This window comes from Ictidomys tridecemlineatus, chromosome 16, assembly GCF_052094955.1.
Source record: "Ictidomys tridecemlineatus isolate mIctTri1 chromosome 16, mIctTri1.hap1, whole genome shotgun sequence".
Lineage (NCBI taxonomy): Eukaryota > Metazoa > Chordata > Mammalia > Rodentia > Sciuridae > Ictidomys > Ictidomys tridecemlineatus.
Genome location: NC_135492.1, coordinates 40792590 through 40811044, shown reverse-complemented (window position 1 = coordinate 40811044; position 18455 = coordinate 40792590). Strand labels below are relative to the sequence as shown.

Below are 18455 nucleotides of genomic sequence, written 5' to 3'. Positions count from 1 at the left end.
TACACTAGCACCTTGGCACGAAGATCTTAGGGTCTTAAAGTGCTCTGCTGAGAGGCAGACAGACACCATCCAGTGTGCTCCCTGAAGGCAGGAGAACGGCATCCTGTCCTGACACAGATGTGAGAGTCACATCATGAAGGTGTACACATTGGGCAGGAGGCCCGGTGAGCTGTCAAGAACTCAGATTCTCAGGCGGGAGAATTCCCAGGACAGGAATCTCATGCAGGGAATCGGGGGAGGGGGAGGGTAACCCCGAATGAGTCCAGACGCTGACTCTGGGCTGAGCAGGCTGGCCTGCTGACTTCCCATCTCAGGTTGATCCAGGAGCCACCCAGTCCCCACGAGGCCCCATGTCAGGACCTTGGTCATTGAAACAACGTCTGACAAAACACTTTCTGCGACGGCTTGTGTGGGGCTGTTGCCTACCACCACTCGATCAATGAGAAAACTGATATCATGTCAGGGAAGGGGGGTCAATGGAGACTTCAAAAGAGGGAAAGGGTCACACACGGTTGCACTTACAGAGTGGAGACGGCAGTGACAGCAACCCAGCTAGACAACACCTATTGCGTGGCAGGTACAGTGCTACCCAACTCGAGCAATTATATCACGTGATGCTCACGCTGGCCCTCAATTGATGCAGGAGGAAACTGCAGTTGTTGGGGGCGGGGGGGGGAGTTGGCTTGTCCAGGGTCCTTGGCAAGGGGCAGAGCCAGGGTCTGAAGTCTCTGCCTGTTGTCTTGGTCACTTGCCACTCTACCCAGGAGACAAGGCCTCAGTAGCTGGGTCTCCAAGACGTGAGTAAAGAAAGTAGGCTGAGAAATGAAGGTGCCGGTCCTCTGGCTTGGGTGGTGACAGGGAGGCTGCCATTCACCTCCCAGCACAGATGATGGAAAAAGATGCAGGGGGCCAGTTTCCACCATGATAATCAGACTCAAATCACCTTCTAATCTAATCGCTCCCATCGCAGCAGAGAACTGGCCGCTCGGCGTCGTATCTGGAGGCAGGAGGGGGGAGGAGGAAGCCAGAGGCCAGCTTGGGGTGAAGTCCAGCACAGCGGGGTCCTCCGGGGCCCAGCACTAGATGGGAGCAGGGGGACTGGAGGCATCCACCTTCCCCTCTTGGCCCTCATCTCCTCCTCAAGGCTCAGGATGAAGGTCCCTCCCTGACTCCCATGAGAGGATTTCATCTTCCTCTTCTGAACCAGCTCCGTGGCCTTCCTTGGGGTACCCCCTGGTTGGCTCCCCAGGGAGCCCCTGGCAGGAAGGGCCTGTGCACATCTCCCCCAGGGGCCTCCTCAGCAGAGCCTGGGGTGCAGCTGCCACTGTAGTCCCTTCCTTGGGGACCTCCTTTTTTGGTATCTCCCATGGTGGGCACGTGCTGCATTTAGAATGGAGAATATACGCTCCCCTCCCAATCCACTGTGTGGCCTTACAAAGGCCACCTTAGTCCTGCTTTGCCCCTGCTTCCCACACCTCCCTGGGTGGTACCCTTGTCCTCCTGCCAGAGGAGGAATGGCATAAACCAGCCTGTGCTCCCCAGGCTCTGCCCGATCAGCTCTGGAAGTCCCTTGCAGGGGGTGATGCCTGACACCAAGGCTCTAATGTTGGGACAAGAGGCCTGGAGCTTAAGGTCAGCTGACTCCATCTCTCAGAGGAAGAACAGCAGGGTCTCTGTGGAAGGGAAGAGGCGAGAGCCCTTTGGATATGGTGCCCTTGCAGTAGGATCTCACTGTGCATGGTCCCTTGGGCACTGCTCTGCAGCCCCTACCTCTCCTCACTACCCAGGGAGCCCCTCGGAGCACACAGCACGGGGCGTGGGACATGGACAGAAGGCCCTGGGCTGGAGAGCTAGTCTGGTGTCTGATTCTGATTTGCTGAGGGGCCTAAGCCAGCCCCTCGCCTCTCTGGGCCTCCGTTTTGTCCTCTGTGAAATGGGAGGGTTCTGGCCGAGGTCACTACCTCTCAGCCACGGTGGAAGGGCATTCTGGGAAATTCTAGGCAAAGGTAGGAGGGGCCAGTGTGACAGCAGTGGGTCATGTGGCAGACACTCAGGGCTCACGAAGGCACGCTGCAAGCCTGGTGTTCCTAGCATTTGGTGGGGGGAGAGAGGAAGGAAGAGAAGGCATATTAACTGAGCACTCGCTGTGTGCCACAGACAGTCCAGTGGCTCTTCCTACTTCCTGAGGTCATGTGAGGGCAGAGCTGGGATGGCCAGCCCAAGGGGGAGGTGGAGGCGGAGCAGCGGGGAGCTGGGTCAGTCAGCCGTGGAGGGGGTGCCTCCCATCCGCCAATGAGAGAAAGAGGAGCCCAAGGGCAGTCAGGCCTGGAACCAGGGCTCCTTGACCTCTTGGTTTGGCCCCTGAGTCTGTCTTTGCCCAGGGAGAAGGGAGAAGCAGCCACATCTCCTAAAGGGCCTCCTTGGGTGAAGAGAGATCATGAGAAGGGAGAGGTCAACTCGAGGGCTTAGGATTCCCCTCCTGGCACAAGCACTAAGCTGTGTCAAGAGGATCCCCTGCCCAGTCACTCTTGTCCCACCCCCTTGTTATTAATGCAGCTGGCAAAGCGTCCCCCTCACAACAGTCCTAAGAGGCAGGTTTTGGTGCAAACGCAAGCCCAACTCCCTCTGCCCACCTGTGGCCTCTCTGGCTCAGAGAGGCTGAGTGACGGCCCAGAGTCACACAGCAGCAAACAGCGGAGCTGGGACTTGGACCCGTGCTCTATCCACTACACCCCGCTGCCGCTCATGGAGAAGAGGCAGGGTAGTGTAATGGAGAGAGTGCGGGCCGAGTGGCAGACAGGGCCTTCTGCTGTCATGGTGTCGTCTTAGGCTCCCTGAGGTGGTGGCCATGGTGGCAGGTCCGGCTCTCGGCTGGGCCTGGCCTTCCACTTGGCGGGGTGGGCAGCAGGCATGGGAGGTAGGCAGAGTCCCCAGAGGGCTTACTGATGTCTTGTGCAACCTTGTGCTGTCACTACTCTGGCTGGGGGGGACAGAGGCTGGTGGGGGTCCTGCCTGTGGGATGCTCCCCCACCCTGGCCCCCGGCTTCAGCCCCCTCCTCTGATACCCAGCTGCTGTCTACTGTCTCCAGTGGAAGCTGATGCAGGGGCTTCTGATGGGCCACGCTGCCGGGTGACAGTCCCTGTGGACCCTGGAGGTGAGCTGGGCTTGGGCAGATCCCAGGGCTGGGGGGACCAAGGGGCGGGGTTCATCTCCGGCTCTGCCTCTGCCCCCTGTGTGGTCTGACACCCCTTCCCTGGGTGTCAGTTTCTTCGGCTTCAATTTGGGACAAGACCAGAGTTTTCTAGGGGATATTTGAATCCCCTGAAATGCTGCAAAATCCCAAGTCTGGACATCTCTTTCTTGTAAGAGGGATCATTGCTTCTGGGGGGACTCTCATGGGGATCATGGTCGACAAGCATTCATAAAAATAGAAATAACCAAAAACCAAGACAAAACACTGGTCTTTCATGAAAGGCAAAGCAAAGATGAGGGGCTGTTTCAAGTTCAGGGGGGCTGGAGAGACAAGAGAGATTTCAAGAGTCCTGCAGGCCTGCTGGGTGTACATCTATAATCCCAGCGACTCAGGAGGCTGAGGCAGGAGGATTGCAAGTTTGAGGCCAGCCTCAGTGACTTAGCAGGGCCCTGAGCAAATTTTAGTGAGACCCTGTCTCGAAAATGAAAAATATAAAGGGCTTGGGATTTGGCTCAGTGGTAAAGCGCCCCTGGGTTAAATCCCTGGTACCAAAAAAAAAAAAAAAAATGTCCTGCAGGCCCTGCATCCCATACCCTGTGCTGGTGGGACAGGGACAATCAGTGGAATGTGATCGTGGATAGTTCATTAGGGAATAATTTCTTATCAATGTCAAGTTTCTGGATTGTGATGGCTGTGGCATGGTCACTTATGGGAATATAGTAGTTCTTGGCGATCCCCCTGCAGGGCTGAGGGAGAAGGGCCACACCCCTGCAGGAGGGGAGAGACTGAACGGGAGCCCATCACTACGATCATACCCGGGTTCTCCTTGTACCATTTTTTGCCACGTTTCTGGAAATTTAAAATGGTCTTAAAATACAAAGCTGAGAAGATAAATAGACCCAGGTCAGAGTTTGCTCTCCAGGGACCATCTGTTGTTTGACCACATGAAAAAATTAGAATTCCGTCAATTCTTGAACACTGGGGGACAGTGCAGAACATCTGGATTTCTGGTTCTTGCCAAGTGAGCTCTGTGGCCACCCAGGGTGGTGCCTGGGGCAGCTGTGTCCTTGCTGGGCTTTCCCACAGATGTGGGGTCGGAGATTCCTGAACCTTCCTCCCCCGGCCAGTCTGCAGATATGTGGGACTTGGGCTTGCACAGGACTGTCCGTCATGGGGGACAGTGTGTGACTGCCTGAGCCTTCCCACTGCACGCAGCGCCCCAGGTCTGTGGCATTTGGAAAGGACAGTCACCTCCATGCATGCCTGTGGTCCCCACAGCGGCCCTGCAGGGTAAGTGACAGGGGTCATAGCACAGACACAGAGATGGAGGCTCAGCGGGGGTGAGGGCCCTGCTCGGGGTCACAGGCCAAGTGCGGCTGGGACAACTGACTAGAACTGGAGTGTTCTTTGCCTTCTGTAAAGCAAACCAATGTGTCGGACGTCCCTAGGCGGTGTCTGAAGCACCATGAGGACCCTGTGAGTGCCCGCAGACTTGTCCTTCCGTTTCTCAAGGGCTCAGCATGGCCTCTTTGCAGAGGTAAGAGGCTGATGGTTTCTGGTTATTCACAAAAATTAGCCTCCGTATTTGTTCTGCAGGGGCTCAGGGCCTGGGGAAGATGGCAACCAGGAAGACCCGCCCCCTGGAAGAAGCTGGAGTCGGGAGGACCTGTAGGGTGGAGTGGAGTGGGCAGCCCAGAGGGGCAGGAAAGGGCAGACATTGAGATAAAGAAGACAGGGCGAAGGATACTTCTGAAGACTCCATATGTCCACACACCCTCTCCCACTGGGGTTAACAAAACCCATTTTAGACATGAGGAAACAGAGGCCCAGAGAGGGTAAGAAGATTGTCTGGAGTCTCCAGCCAAGGAGGGCAGATATGGGGTAGGAACCCAGGACTGTTTTACCCCTGATTCCAGGCTCCCCTCTGGGGACAAGGAAAGGAAACAACAAGCATCTTAAATAGCTCTGTGCCAGCATGATGCTAGGGTCTCCACCTCCATTTTATCACTAGTGCCATCCCTATCAGCCTCAAAGGTAAAACGAGGCTCAGAGAAGTGAAGCAACATGCCTGAGGCCACACAGCCAGTTCATCTCTCAGTGGCCATTTCACAGCCCTGCTCATACTCAGTGACAAGGAACTCACTGCCCTGTGGACAGCCTTATTGTCCCTGAACAATTCAGAATGTTCTAGAATTACTCTCTTTCCATTTACACTCCTTCCTACTAGGCCAGTTATACCCTTTCTTTTCCCCAGGAGCCTGGGTGGTCATCTGCCTTGGTCCCTCCTGGACACTGGATTTCCGCTCGCCAGGCTGCAGGCTCATGTGCGCCCTGGGGTGATTCTGGGGATCCCGACTCCGCCCTCCCTGCACTCATGGGCTCTGAGCTTGCTGGGCACACTTCCCACAATGCACCAGGACAGACTTGCAGGCCAGGTGGCCAGACACCTGCCAGGTCCCCAGCCTTCCGGGGGCAGTGTAAACCGTGGAGCCCCCAGGGCTGGTCAGTACCCCTCCTGACCTCCCAGGAGGACATCCCGACACCCTGGCGGGTACCTCCTGACAGGCAGAGGCTAGAGCCTCCTCCTCCTACGTGGTCTTCCAGCTAACTGGACAGATCAAGACCAAAGCCTGGGTTCAACATGGGCTCAGGGACTCCAAGTGGCTTCCTGGGTCACCCCTCTGTCGTCTCCGTGCTCACAAGCCACCTACTCCTGAGCCGATGCCAGCCTGAGATTCACAGGACTCACCCAGACCCCTACGGAGACCTGGAGGGCCCTGTATTTGTCCCCAGTCCCCAATCCTGCCCCACCCAGGGGGGAGGAGCCTCCAGGGTCTAAGGGCCACTAGGCCTCAGCTCTCTTGTGGGATCCCTTGGCCTCTGGGGGCTTCTGGCTCCCCAGAGACATCCACAGCCCCTCCCCAGTTATGAGGCTTCTCCTGGGCAGGAAGAAGGGATGCAGAGATGGAGAGACGCTCCCCAAGCCACTGGGATCCCCCACAGCTCCCCATAGCTCCTGTTTTGTCTCCTGCCCTGGTTTTTTCCTCTGCCTTCAACACTCTTGAGGATTTGGCCTCTCTGCTGCCTTTGGGCCCTCCGGTCTCTGCTCAGAGTCCTGTGATTCACCTGGGCTGGCTGCCTGGCTTCCCGTCCATCTCTGTGCATCTGCCTTTTCCAGGGTCTCTCTGCACCTGTGCCGACCTCTTTGGCTGGTTTGTGATGCTGTCAAGCCAGCGATTCTGGACATTTTCTCTCCCGGGGCCCCTGCCAGCATCCTCCCTTCCCACTCCTTCTCCAAACTCTCTGGAACCTTCATTGTCCATCCACTCAGGCCCATGCCTTCCCGCAGCTCTTGCGGAACAGATGACTCACCCAGATGCTTCCCCCAAAGATGCTCACCTTGCCAACCACCTCATCCCAGAGGTCAGAGCCAGGGCCGAGGGGCTGTGACCATCTCTTGAGGTCTCATGTGACCCTGAGTTCCCAAGAGAGGGTACTTAGGACCTTCCGTGGTTGCTCATTCAGACCCCAGGGCCTTTGCACTGCTGTTCCTCTGTCATGGATGACATTTTCAGTGTTCCACTTTTACAAAGCCCCTCAGAGAGGCCTTCCCTGAGCAGCTGAGGTCCTGACCCCCTTCCTCAGGGCCTCTTTCTCACTACAGTGATCTGTCTTCATCTAATAAGTCATTATCTATAATAAAGTCACCTATTTGTTCCTGGCAGTCCTGTCTCTGGAGGCGGGGGGGTAACAGGCTGGCTCTTCCTCACCTGGCTCAGCTCACATGCGGCCTCCACGAGAGGCTGTCCCTAACCTCTCCACACCCCATCCTCGTGTCCTGCTGGTTTTCTTCATATACCTGTCACTCTGGGCATGTCCACTTGGCCTCCTTCTCTCAATTCACCACAGGCTCTGCAGGACTGGCCTTGCCTGCCTCAGCCACTGCGGTAGCCCCAACACCTACCACGGGGAGCCAGGAGCACACTAAGTGTCTGCAAAGATTGTCACCAGATGGATTCTTTCTCATGCCTGATGAGAAAGCGTTGGTGTTTGGCTTTTGAGTAATCCAAGTCACTAGAAGGTACGTTCCACAGGACGAGGGGTCACTTTGAAGTGACTGTGACAAGGTTGACTTTCTGCACTGTGCTAGCTCCAAGGTTCAGAGCATCGCCAGGTGCCCAGGAGGCTCACTGTAAGTCAAGGGACAGCCTTCTCATTGAGGCCTGAGCTTCAGAGAGCCCAGAGCCCAGGACCAAGGTCCCTGAGCTCCTTTGGCCTCATGAAGGGGACACTCAGGCATCGCCCTCCTTGTGGGGGTGGGAACCAGCCCACTGTGGGGCCGCAGCTCACCTGACAGCAGCATGGGGTCTTTGTCCACGGACTTGCGCACCTGGTCAGACTCCCCTGTCAGGGAGCTTTCATCGATCTTGAGGTCATTGCCCTGGATGAAGAGGCCGTCTGCAGGGAGGAGGTCACCTGGTGGAGGAAGGACAGGGGAGTTGGCCAGCCGTCTCAGGTGGTCAGAGAGACTGGGACAGTCCATGGTGCAGGAAGGTTCTCTGCTGAGGACCGGATGCCTAGAGCTCCCGGGGTGCCTGAACCAAGATGGCACCCACCAGAGGCCAAGGCGTAGCTCAGGACTGGGGCCAAGTGAATGGTGCAAGGTCTGGGGAGCAGAGGTTGGGCCCAGTGATACTGAAAACACAAATGGGCAGGTACTTCACAAAGTGCTTCTGTTGGCCTGGCCTGGAGTGGGAGCCCAGGTGGTTTTCTCCATGATTCACTCTTTTCCAGTCTCAGCCATGTTTGGGGAGATTCTTTTGGATGAGACCAGTCTGACTTGGGTAGGCTGAGGGGATCCCCAACCAAGGCACCTCATCCGGGGAATCAAGACCTCTCAGCTGAGGGAGGAGGGGTGCTCCTCTCCCTGCCCCATGGTCTGCCTCTACTTACCCAGAACATATCTAGTCAGACTCTCTTTGGTGGCTCCTGCCCACTTTCCCGCTGGTAGTATTATAGGGCCAGAATATTTGCTCATCTACTCCTGCTTCCTCTAACACCTCTGCTAGCCAGCGACCTTCCACCACAGCCAAACCAGGGATGGGAAATAGATCTCATCTCACAAACCCCTTCGGAGTAGAAATGGTCCTTGGAATGTTGTGTTGAGAAGGCTTCAGAGCTGTCCCCAGTCTCTGGGCTGTGATCACTTGGTAATATCTGCTACGGGTGGGAGTTTGGACGGAAGGGATGCATGTGCTAAGTACTTGCCATTTCTGATCTAAATGGGTTCTGGGGTCCCATCTCTTCTAGGATTTCAAGGACCCTGGAGCACAGCCTGGCTTGGGATGTGTTCAGGGACCCTGCCCTGGTTCAGCCGCTCTCTGCCTCTGCCTGGCCTGTCCCACCTCTGTCCAGACTCCCGGCTTTTGAATGTGGCTCACCGTATTTGATCTGGGCGATGTCCCCCACCACGATCTCAGCCACGGGAATCTGGACCACCTGGCCAGCCCGGACCACCGTGAACTTCTGCTCCTGCTCAATGCGACTCTGCAGGCCCCGGAACTGTTTCTCTTTGCTCCAGTCATTGAAGGCTGTGACCAGGACCACGCAGATGACGGACAGGAGGATGGCGGCCCCCTCGATCCAACCTGCTTCTGCCTCTCCTTCATCCTCGGCCCCGGCCTGGGCCGTGGCACATCCTACAGGGAGAGCAGAAGGGGTCAGCAAGGTAGAAAGGGCCTCTTGGCCTGGGTTTAAAGTCCAGCTCAAGTAACAAATATTAATAACCAGATGACAATAATCCATTTGTTCAGCGGGTGCCAAGCTGGGGGCCAAGAGCTTCCTGTGGCTCAAATCATAAAAGACTCTGCCCATTTCACTGAGGTGGAAGACGAGGGTTCTCGCTCAAGCTAGGAAGGGCAGGTAGGGAGCTCAGATGTGACCTCACGCAGTGTGGCTCAGGGCCCATTATCTCAGCCACTTCAGTTTCCTGCCTCCCCTCTCCAAACCTCAGCTTTCTCCTCTGTAAAATGGGAGGCATATTCTTTATCTCAGTGGCCTATTGTGAAGGTTGAAATTTAATGAAGGTTTTGAGATCTTGCACGGCCTGGCACAGACGGGTCCCTCTCCTCCACTTACATCCAAAATGGGGCCTAATTTATGAGAAAAGTGAAAAAGTAAGGTTGAGAGAGAAGGAAGGCAACCAGTATTTGCCAAAAAAGGGTAATTTTGTTCATATCCCCTCTTTTTGATCATTCAACAATGGTGAGACAGACCTCCAGGCAGTGGGGACAGCAGGGTGGTGGTGGGGTGAGGGGATAAGAACCACAGTCCTGGGCCTGCCTTCCAGTGCTCTGAGTGACCTTGGGTGACCCTGGGTGAGTCTGTCCTCCCTTGGCTTCAGGGGCCTCATCTGGGCTCAGCACACGGGGCTTCTCACCCAGCCCCTGTTGGATGACAGCTGAGCACGGGCCCCACTGCACAGTGATGACTCCGACTCAGGCTGCAGGCTGCCTGTTTGACCCGCAGTGACCCAGAATCCCATACCCTGGCACCACCGAACCTCCAAGCTGGGCCTTCTGATTGCTTGAGGGCTGCTAGGGCCCATGTGATGAACAGAGAAAGAAAACACAGGGTGCATCAAACCCAGGGCCTCAGACTTGGGTGCTCAATCCCTGCTGTGCTGAGGTGAAGTCTTCCTATCGTCTACTGGCCTGTACCCCAAAAGCATCCCGAGAGCGAGAGGTGTTCCCCCTTGTGCAGATGAAGAACATGAGGCCCAGAGAGGTGAGGTACCACGGCCAGCTGAGATCAGGCCTTTTTATCCTCTGGGAGTTGGAGAGCAGCCGTCTCCATGGAAGGGCCCCTGAGCAGTGTCTGACCATCCACCCCCGAGGAGCTCAGAGGGGCTCCCTTCCATGGGACCTAGACAGGTGGTGGGGAAATCTGCAAAGGCTACGGTGTGCCAAACATTGACTTTTACCCTCAAGCTGACTGAGAGAAGAACGGTGGTTCAGAGAAGAACAGCAACTCACCTGGGTTCATGCAGCAGATCTGGGATTTGCAACCAGGACCTGGAATCTGACATCAGACCAGGCCTGCCCACTGCCTCTGTCTGCCACATACGGGCCTTCCAAGGGAAGGTTACTAAAGACTCGTGGCTGACGGTCTAGAAGCCCAGTTTGGTCCCAAAGAACAGATAACAGTAGTTTCAAGAGACCCTAACAGAAGTTTCTGGAAAACCAGGGGTTAGAAGCAATATGATAAGAAGGCCACATGGGAGTGTTTGTGGCACTCTGCTCATGGGAGAGTCGGGGTTAGGCTGGCAGCCCCGAGCTCACGAAGGCAAAGCATCACTGTGGTCGAGCAACATGTGCCACTGGAAAATTCCAGGTCTCAGGCTGCACCAGCTGCTTCCTGCAGGCCAGTCAATTATGTCACCATGTGGGGTTCTCAAAGCTACTTCTCCCCCTTGGGAGTTTCAGGCATTTCCAATAACTTTAAACTGCTCAACCAGACCAGGCCCTGAGGGTAAGGTCATCACCGTTGTGCTAATGAGAACTGATGCTGGGCCAGCCCCGAGTTTGAATCCTAGCTGCACCACTTAGCTGCAGCATAGAATCCTATATTCTTCTCATATGCAAAATGAGGCTGATGATGGGTGTTCCTTCAAAAGGTGGTTGAGAGGGGGCTGGGGCTGTGGCTCAGTGGTAGAGCACTCGCCTAGCACACGCAAGGCCCTGGGTTCGATCCTCAGTACCACATAAAAATAAATAAAGTTATTGTGTCCAACTACAAGTACAAAACATAAATATTCTTTAAAAAAGGGTTGGAATGTGGCTCAGTGGTTGAGTACCCCTGGGTTCCATCCCCAGTACCAACAAACAAACAAAACATGAGAAACACAGATGCACCTTGCTAGATGAAGCTTAGCACACTTGGCCCTCTATATCGGTGAGTTCCAACCAACCAGAAGGAAAAATAATAAAGGAAAATAATTTGGGCTGCACTAGCATGCATAGTTTTTTTCGTTATTATTCCCGAAACAATACAGTATAACAACTATTCACCTAGCACTTACATTTTATTAGGTACCATAAGTCATTGAGAGACAATTTAAAGTATATGGGATAATGTGTGTATGGATTTTGGGCCAGTACCAGGACACTGTATAGAAGAGACTTTGCATCCTCGGGTTTGGTGGCCACATGGGTCCTGGAACTAATCTCCCATGGATCCTGAGGGGCGCCTATATTGAAATTCATTATTTTGGAGCTGAAGGGTGGACGGGGGAGTCGACATTATAGATAGAAGCCTGCTGCTTTGTTTCACAGGACTTCTGGCGCCTGCCGCCTTTATGTGCTCTGTGATGGAGAGGCCATATCCCCTGTCCTGTGCTTCCTCCATGGGTCCCCAGACAGCAGTTACTGGAGGATTCGGATGCTCCCTGACCAGGCAGTAGAGAGCTTGTGGGCTCTGGAATGGGAAAGACCTGGCTTCAGTCCCAAGCTGTTCTGTGTGACTTGGCCTCTCTGAGCCCCGGTTTGGAAAGCTGTAAAGTGGGATGGCCCCAGGGCCTTGGGAATCCGGGGGCCGACCATATGTTGGACTGATAAATGTTGGTCCTCCCATTTCCAAGAGCCCCTCTTCTTGAACTGGCTCACATAAGCCCAGGGCATGGTGGTGGGGTCTGCACCCTGTTCTCTCAGCTCTCAGCCCTGTCTGCTGCCCTTGCTGATTCTATATTAAGGTGCCTCTGGGCCTTGAAGGGCACTCGCTCTGCCAGCAAAGATGGATTAGCTTCATCTCCTTTTGAGAACTGTCTGATGGTCCCATGGTGCCTCGGGACAGCCAGAAAGTAGATCCCTGAGGTGGGCCTTCAGCCACTCAGGAGCTGGAGGACCCTGGAAGTGACCCCTGTGCTCTGGTGCAAACAGGGTGAGAAGAGAAAGGAGGGAGGAGGCGGGTGGGCAGGTCCTGTGGAGTCTCCCCTGGGCCCTTGGACTGGGCTGGGGACAGGATTTGGAGACTGTGCCTTCAGGTACAAAGTGATGTGGGTGAGGGAATCACAGGCTGTGGAGTGTCCACAGTGTCCATAGCCCTTCTGATTGCTTTCTTGCTGGTGGCTGGGATTGCTTTACATAGCAGAAGCCACAGAGCCAGCCCTCAACCCCAGGTCTTCAAATCCTAAATTGGGGATCCTTCCGGACAGCTCACTCCCATCCAGCTGACCCAGTTCATCTTCCATGGTTTTGGGGAGAAAGGATAAGAGCCCTGAGTGCCCTGGAGTTGAACATTGTCAAACTAGGCAATGTCAACAGAGTAATGATGTCACTACCGGACAAGGGCACAGGTCAGTGAACAAATCTCGACTGACCCCTGACTATGGGCCAGATGCCGAGCTCCACTCCCTGCACACACTAATCGCATTCTGCACGGTCACTGTGCTGGGCCGGGGTCACCTGCCCCATTCTACAGACATGGAAAGTGAGGCGGCACAGGGAGGGTCACTTGCTGGGGACTCACTGTGCCTGGACATTGCTCCACGTTTTCCGTCTGCTGAGAGCAAGCCTCCTTCCTCTGGCGGGTGTGTGGTTGGTGGGGAACAGCCAGACCCCGGGGCTGCCCGGGTGTCGCATCCTTCTGCCTGCCCAAAACCTTTTCTTGGAAATGATCCCAGATGTGTGTGCCTTTCCTCTCTGGCCCTTTGAGACCGTCCCCACCCAGGGAAGCCCGAGGCCTGGCTTGGGGCCACTGTCCTCATCTCTGGGAACCATTCCAGGTAAGCATCCTCTCCTCCCGGGCTTTAGTCCCCTCACCTACCCAGAGGTGGCGGCTGGGGATACCACGTGCCTGGTTACCGTAAGAGCTGGGGGCTGCGTACATCAGCGCTCAGCATGGAAGATGGTGGTAGGTGAATGCGCCAGGTGCACACTGGGGACTTGGGAGAAGCTGTTGGGTGCTGTCCAGCTTTCCTGGGGACATGGTATAAAGAAACTGCCCGCTGCCTTCTCCCTCCCTCCCTCCCTCCTTCTGCCTGCAGGGCTCCATTCAGGTCTGCAGGAGAAGCAGAGGCCCCTCTCTGGCTCCAGTGGGCGTCCCCAGGAGCCATACCACAGTGCGGCAGGCACGAGCGCCAGGCATGGGGATGTGGAAATTGTGGTCTAACCTGCTCCCATTGCCCCTCTCCGCTGTGCCGCAGAGGACCCCAGAGTTGGGTGCTGCACAAGATGCGCCTCCATCTACCCACAGATGCTGCAAGTCTGGGTCCCGAGTGCTGGCTCTGCTCGGGCTCTCCGGGACGTGCTCCAGGGTCCTGCATTCCCTCCAGTCCCCACAAGGGTCCCCCAGGGTAGCTTCCACCCCATTTTACAGCTGTAAACACTGAGGCTGGGAGCATCGGCATGCTGGTCTGTGCAGGACTGGGCCCTGAGCCCAGGCTCCCACCAGACTCTGGTGCCTCCTGGCAGTTGGCAGCTGGCGTTGAGACAAACCAAGGCCAGAGCCTGGGCTCTCAGGAGAAGGACCACCCTGTGGGGCTGTGGCACCTGCAGCTGCCTTGGCCCCAGACCCTGGCCTGCATCAGGGCCCAGAGGCAGAAAGGGAAGAGGTGTGAAATCTCGCCTTGCTGCCTCCACCTCAGGGCCTCAGGCAGGTCCCTCCCTCCAGGGGCCTCATGTCTGCACCCCTGAGATGCATGCGATGGCGGCCAGCCCTGGAGCTGAGGGGCAGCTGTCCTGGAGCTCGATGCCCCATCCATGCTCCCCCCCTCCCTGCCAACACCTGCTCTCTGAGCTCTAGGCCTGCACACCATTGGGTCACACAAGGCCATCTGTCTGGGTGGCAGTGACTCAGTCCTGTCCCTCTCTGAGGAAATGCAGCCAAGGGACAAGAGCGAGGAGCCAGAACGCCTCCGTCTGAGTCACGGTACTGTTGCTTCCTCGCTGTGTGGTTTAGCCAGTCTTAGCATCCCAGGGCCTCGGTTTGCTGGGTAATAATAGGACCTACCCACAGGGCTGCTGTGAGGACTGAGGGTGAGAAATGGACTTCCACCACCACAGCTCCCAAGTAGTGGCAGCTATAAAAATGCCACAAGTCTGATCATCACTATGTGTTTGTGTTGTTTCCTTAGGTTTTGTTCGAGGCTTATTCAAGTAGCTATATTTAATCTTCTTCTAGGTTTGCTTTGACATTTCTGCAGAGAAGGCTGCCCATCATGCATCTCTGAATAATGTCCTATGGGAACGTGCATCCCAGAATTCATTGTGAGGAAAAATGTCATCTTCCTCCTTGTGGACAACTTGAGCTATGCAAATCATCTGAATTCCCTTGCTTCCCTTGATGCTGGGAAGCTCATGTCAAACGTAGATCTCAATCGTGGTAGCAACTGTAGCTGGCTTATTTGTTTCCATCCTTTTCCTGTTGGCTTTCTGTGAGATGTGTCCCTCTTATGTCTTTATATCCACTATGGAAAAAATTCATGTGGGGAAAAATTTTATTATTATTTTATTATTATTTATTATTTTATTATTTTGTATAGGATTGAGGTAGTTATTATTTTATTATTATTTATTATTTTATTATTTTGTGTAGGATTGAGGTAGTTGCTCTAATACATCTGGTTATCCAGTTTCTTGAGCAACTTATGTTTGGGAGAGGGCAGAGCGGCACATGTTCAAGGCACCTCAGAGACTACATCTTTCATTGGAGAAAATGAGGCCCATTATGGTTATCTCTTACATACTACTAGCATTTTTTTTTTTGCTTGCCAGAAGCAGTGACTGTAGGATGACCCATGTACACAACACATTTGTTAGAAGATGCGTCATTATCATTATAACAAAAGAAAGTGTTTGCAAGGTCTGATTGAAAAAAAGCACATTATAAAGTGATCAAACAACAAAGCAACGTATCTTACATAATCCCACGTATCCACGGAGTGTGTCTAGCTACCTGCCTGCCTCTAGGTCACAGTGGGTTCTCTCTGGGTGGCGGGGTTACAGGTGGTTTTATTTTTCTGCTTTGTGCTTACCTACATTTTAGACTTTTCCTGTAGTGAGCTTGGATGGCTTTTGCACTATGTTAATTGTTTTTTTTTTCCTATTTAAGGAAATGTCTTTCAGGGAAAGTTTGAAGCCTTGGTCACCATAAAGGGGAGCGGGCATGGAGTCAGCGATCCTTTGGGACAGGACCACGGAGAGGGAGAGGTGCACAGGGACCAATAGGACACAAAAGAAGTGATCTGAGAAGGAGGACCAGGGCAGCCACAGCCCTGGAAGTGGCAGTCCAGCACCCACCACGAGACCCTTTCTTACCTCTGCACAGTAACCCTTTGAGAGAGGATCCCTTGTCCTGTTTTGCAGATGAGGAAACAGAGGATCAAAGAGGGTATGTGGCTCACATAAGCAGGAAGCAATGGAGTGATTTAACCCAGGGGCATGTGACTTTGGAGGCTGGTTTTTTTTTTGTTTGTTTGTTTTTTGTTTTTGGATGGTGAGGGGCAGTACTGGGAATTGAGCCCAGGGGTGCTCTACCACTGAGCTATATCCATAGCCATTTTTCAATTTTATTTTGAGACAGAGTCTCACTAAGTTGCTGAGGCTGTCCTCTAACTTGTGATCCTCCTGCCTCAGCCTCCTGCGCAGCTGGGATCACTGAGATTACAGGTATGTACCACCACCCCTGGCCAGAGGTTATGCTTTTAATTACTTCATTTTATTTCCACACCCAGAAGGGAGTATTGGGGTACAGGGAGAGAGAGAGAGAGAGAGAGAGAGAGAGAGAGAGAGAGAGAGAGAGAGAGAGAGAGAGAGAAGAGAAGGGTAGGTATCAAGACAAGGGTGGAAAGGGGAGAGAGACTGATAGAGAGAAAGATTTCAAAACTTCCCATCCCACTCTTTCTGGACAGAGGTGGAAAAGGCCCAACAGGAGGTACTTTAGGTCAGCCCTGCCCCTGCCAAGTGAAGGCCTCTGCAGGCAGGCGGAAGAGTAACAAGAACCATCGAGAATCATACAAGGACAGGGCCGCCCAGCCTTGGCCTGAGCAGCACAGTGTGCCAACCCCTGCTGCAGGAGGTGAGGTGCAAGGAGTCACCTCCAAGATAAGCCAGTGACTTGGGGGTTCTGAGAAGAAACCCAGCTGGAGAGTCCCTCAGATGTTGGTGTGGCCCAAGGGCCGGGACCCATGAGGGACCCATGAACAGGGCTGAAGCACCATCAAGTCAGCGTGTCAGGAGTGCACAGGGCAGGGGGTTCAGGCTTTGTCCCCAGCGGTGAGTGCCGGGAGCCCTTGCAGAGCAGCCTGGATGGATGTCGGGGTCACCGTCACCCTGTCTGCAGCACCCATCTTCATGAACAGCATGTGACTGTCTTAGGAGGGACCTGGCCCTGGTGTCTAACAAACTCCACAGCAAACCCAAGGACTCTTTTTGGCTGGGTGCTGTGGTCTGGAAGGTCTGCCAGGCCCTTGCTTTGGGAACTTAATCCTCACATTTTCGACGGGACCTGGAGGTGAGGCTTTTGGGAGGTGATGAAGGTCATGAGGGCGGGGTTCCCGTGATGGCATTAGTGGCTATGAGAAGAGACCCGAGCTGGCAGCTTGCTCTGCCTCACTACTGGGTCCCCTCCGGCCACATTAGGATGTAGCAGGAAGGTCCTCACCAGACGGTACTGGACTTCCAGCCTCCAGAACCATGAGAAGTCAATTTCTTTTCTTTAGAATTGACCTCGCCTGTGACATTCTGTTCTTGCAATGTAAAACAGATACTGGGTAACCTGGAGCAAGTTAACCCACTTCTCTGTGCCTTGGTTTCCTTGTCTTTCAGATGGGCACAATGATGGCCCCTTGCTCACGGGGTGTCTAGAAGACAGCTCAGCTCAGAGCTTGGCACACTGTAAGCGCCTAATAAGTGCTCATGGTGATTGCTATTCCTGTTGGTCTGATCCTTGCATTTCACACAAAGGAAGACTGGATACTGAGGGCTTTAGACTGCTGCTCACTCGGTGTGTGTGAGGCCTCAGTTTCCTCATCTGGAAGCAGTGGTGGCCCTGGGCCCTGGGTGCCCTGCGGTGGGGGCACTGTGGCCAGGAGTGCATGCTCCATGCGGGGCGGGGATCAGGGGGTCTGAGGCCCCCGACCTACCTTCGTTGCTCTCGCCAGGCGGGTGGTAGAAGGACAGTCCCAGGGAGATGATGGCCGCAATTTCCAGGATGATGAGCGTCACATCCTGCAGGGCTTCCCACACGAGCTGCAGGAAGGTTTTTGGCTTCTTTGGAGGTATAAAGTTTTGCCCAAAAATCTGCTTCCTCTTTTCCAGGTCTGGGGCGGTGCCTGGTAAACCTGTGGACAGAGCACAGAGAGGTGGGCAGGGGTACCCTGGAGGGACGCATGTGTGTCCCCAGGAACTGTGGGGCGGAGTGGGGGGGAGTCAGCAGGAAAGTTCTTGGCACCTGACCCAGGGGCCCAGCACTTCTGTGTGCTTCAGGCTCTTGGTGGCTCCTGTCAAATGCCAGAGACACGGGGCAGTGGGCCAAATGGTCCAGCGAACACCAAGGCTCCGTCTTGCCTGCCCTAAATGTGTTCAGAGCACCGACATCAGCCCCCAGCTGGGCAGAGCGTCTCCCACGGGCCTCTGTTACCATGAAGGACCGGGTACCTCCTGTGGTTATGGAAGGCTCCACTAGAGTGGGAACAGGAGGCTGTGCTGGGTGCCCCTGCACCATCGCCAAGGTGAACAGGGGTCAAGAATAGCCATGAGAACTGCATAAGATAATCCATGCAGTCCAGGACAGGGCCAAGAGCAAGACAGGAGGTGACTTCCCGGGGCCACATATGGAAGGTGCTGGAAGCCACGTCTGGTGGGTGGGAGATGCTCAGCTGGGCTGGACCAGGGCAGCGAGGGGCAGCCAGATGTCGGCCTTATCATGCAGGGCCTGGATGGATGGCGCAGCCAGGTTCACTGCCAACTCACTACTTCTTCATTTCCATATAGTTCCTCCAGCCTCAAGGGCCCCACCCCACCTCCTTCCTGCTCAGCAATTGAGGGAAGCATCTCATTATCTTCTGGTAACTTCTGATCTATGCTGTGGCCCTAGCGGTCACCACTGAGCCTCACCCCATCAGGCCAGGCAAGTCAATGGCTGGGAAGGGCTTTCTGTGCCCTCTGTCTGTTGGCCCCCCATAGAGGTCAGCCCTTCGCATGTTGCTGTGTCGTTTTGTTTCTCTGTGACAGCTGTGCTGTCTCACTGCTCCTGCCTTTGTTC

The 18455-nt window shown here is 54.7% G+C and overlaps 1 protein-coding gene across 13 annotated transcripts in view; it reads right to left on the bottom strand.

Moving 5' to 3' along the window:
- Positions 1–18455, bottom strand: part of Atp2b2 (ATPase plasma membrane Ca2+ transporting 2) — a 342527-nt gene that overhangs the window by 62668 nt on the left and 261404 nt on the right. For all 13 annotated transcript variants that reach the window (XM_078033478.1, XM_078033481.1, XM_078033480.1 and 10 more), the window contains 3 exons: positions 17335–17532; positions 8636–8893; positions 7545–7670 (listed from right to left, as the gene is read on the bottom strand). In XM_078033478.1, the coding sequence (XP_077889604.1) occupies positions 7545–7670; positions 8636–8893; positions 17335–17532 (582 nt within the window). The remainder of the gene's footprint in view (positions 1–7544; positions 7671–8635; positions 8894–17334; positions 17533–18455) is intronic.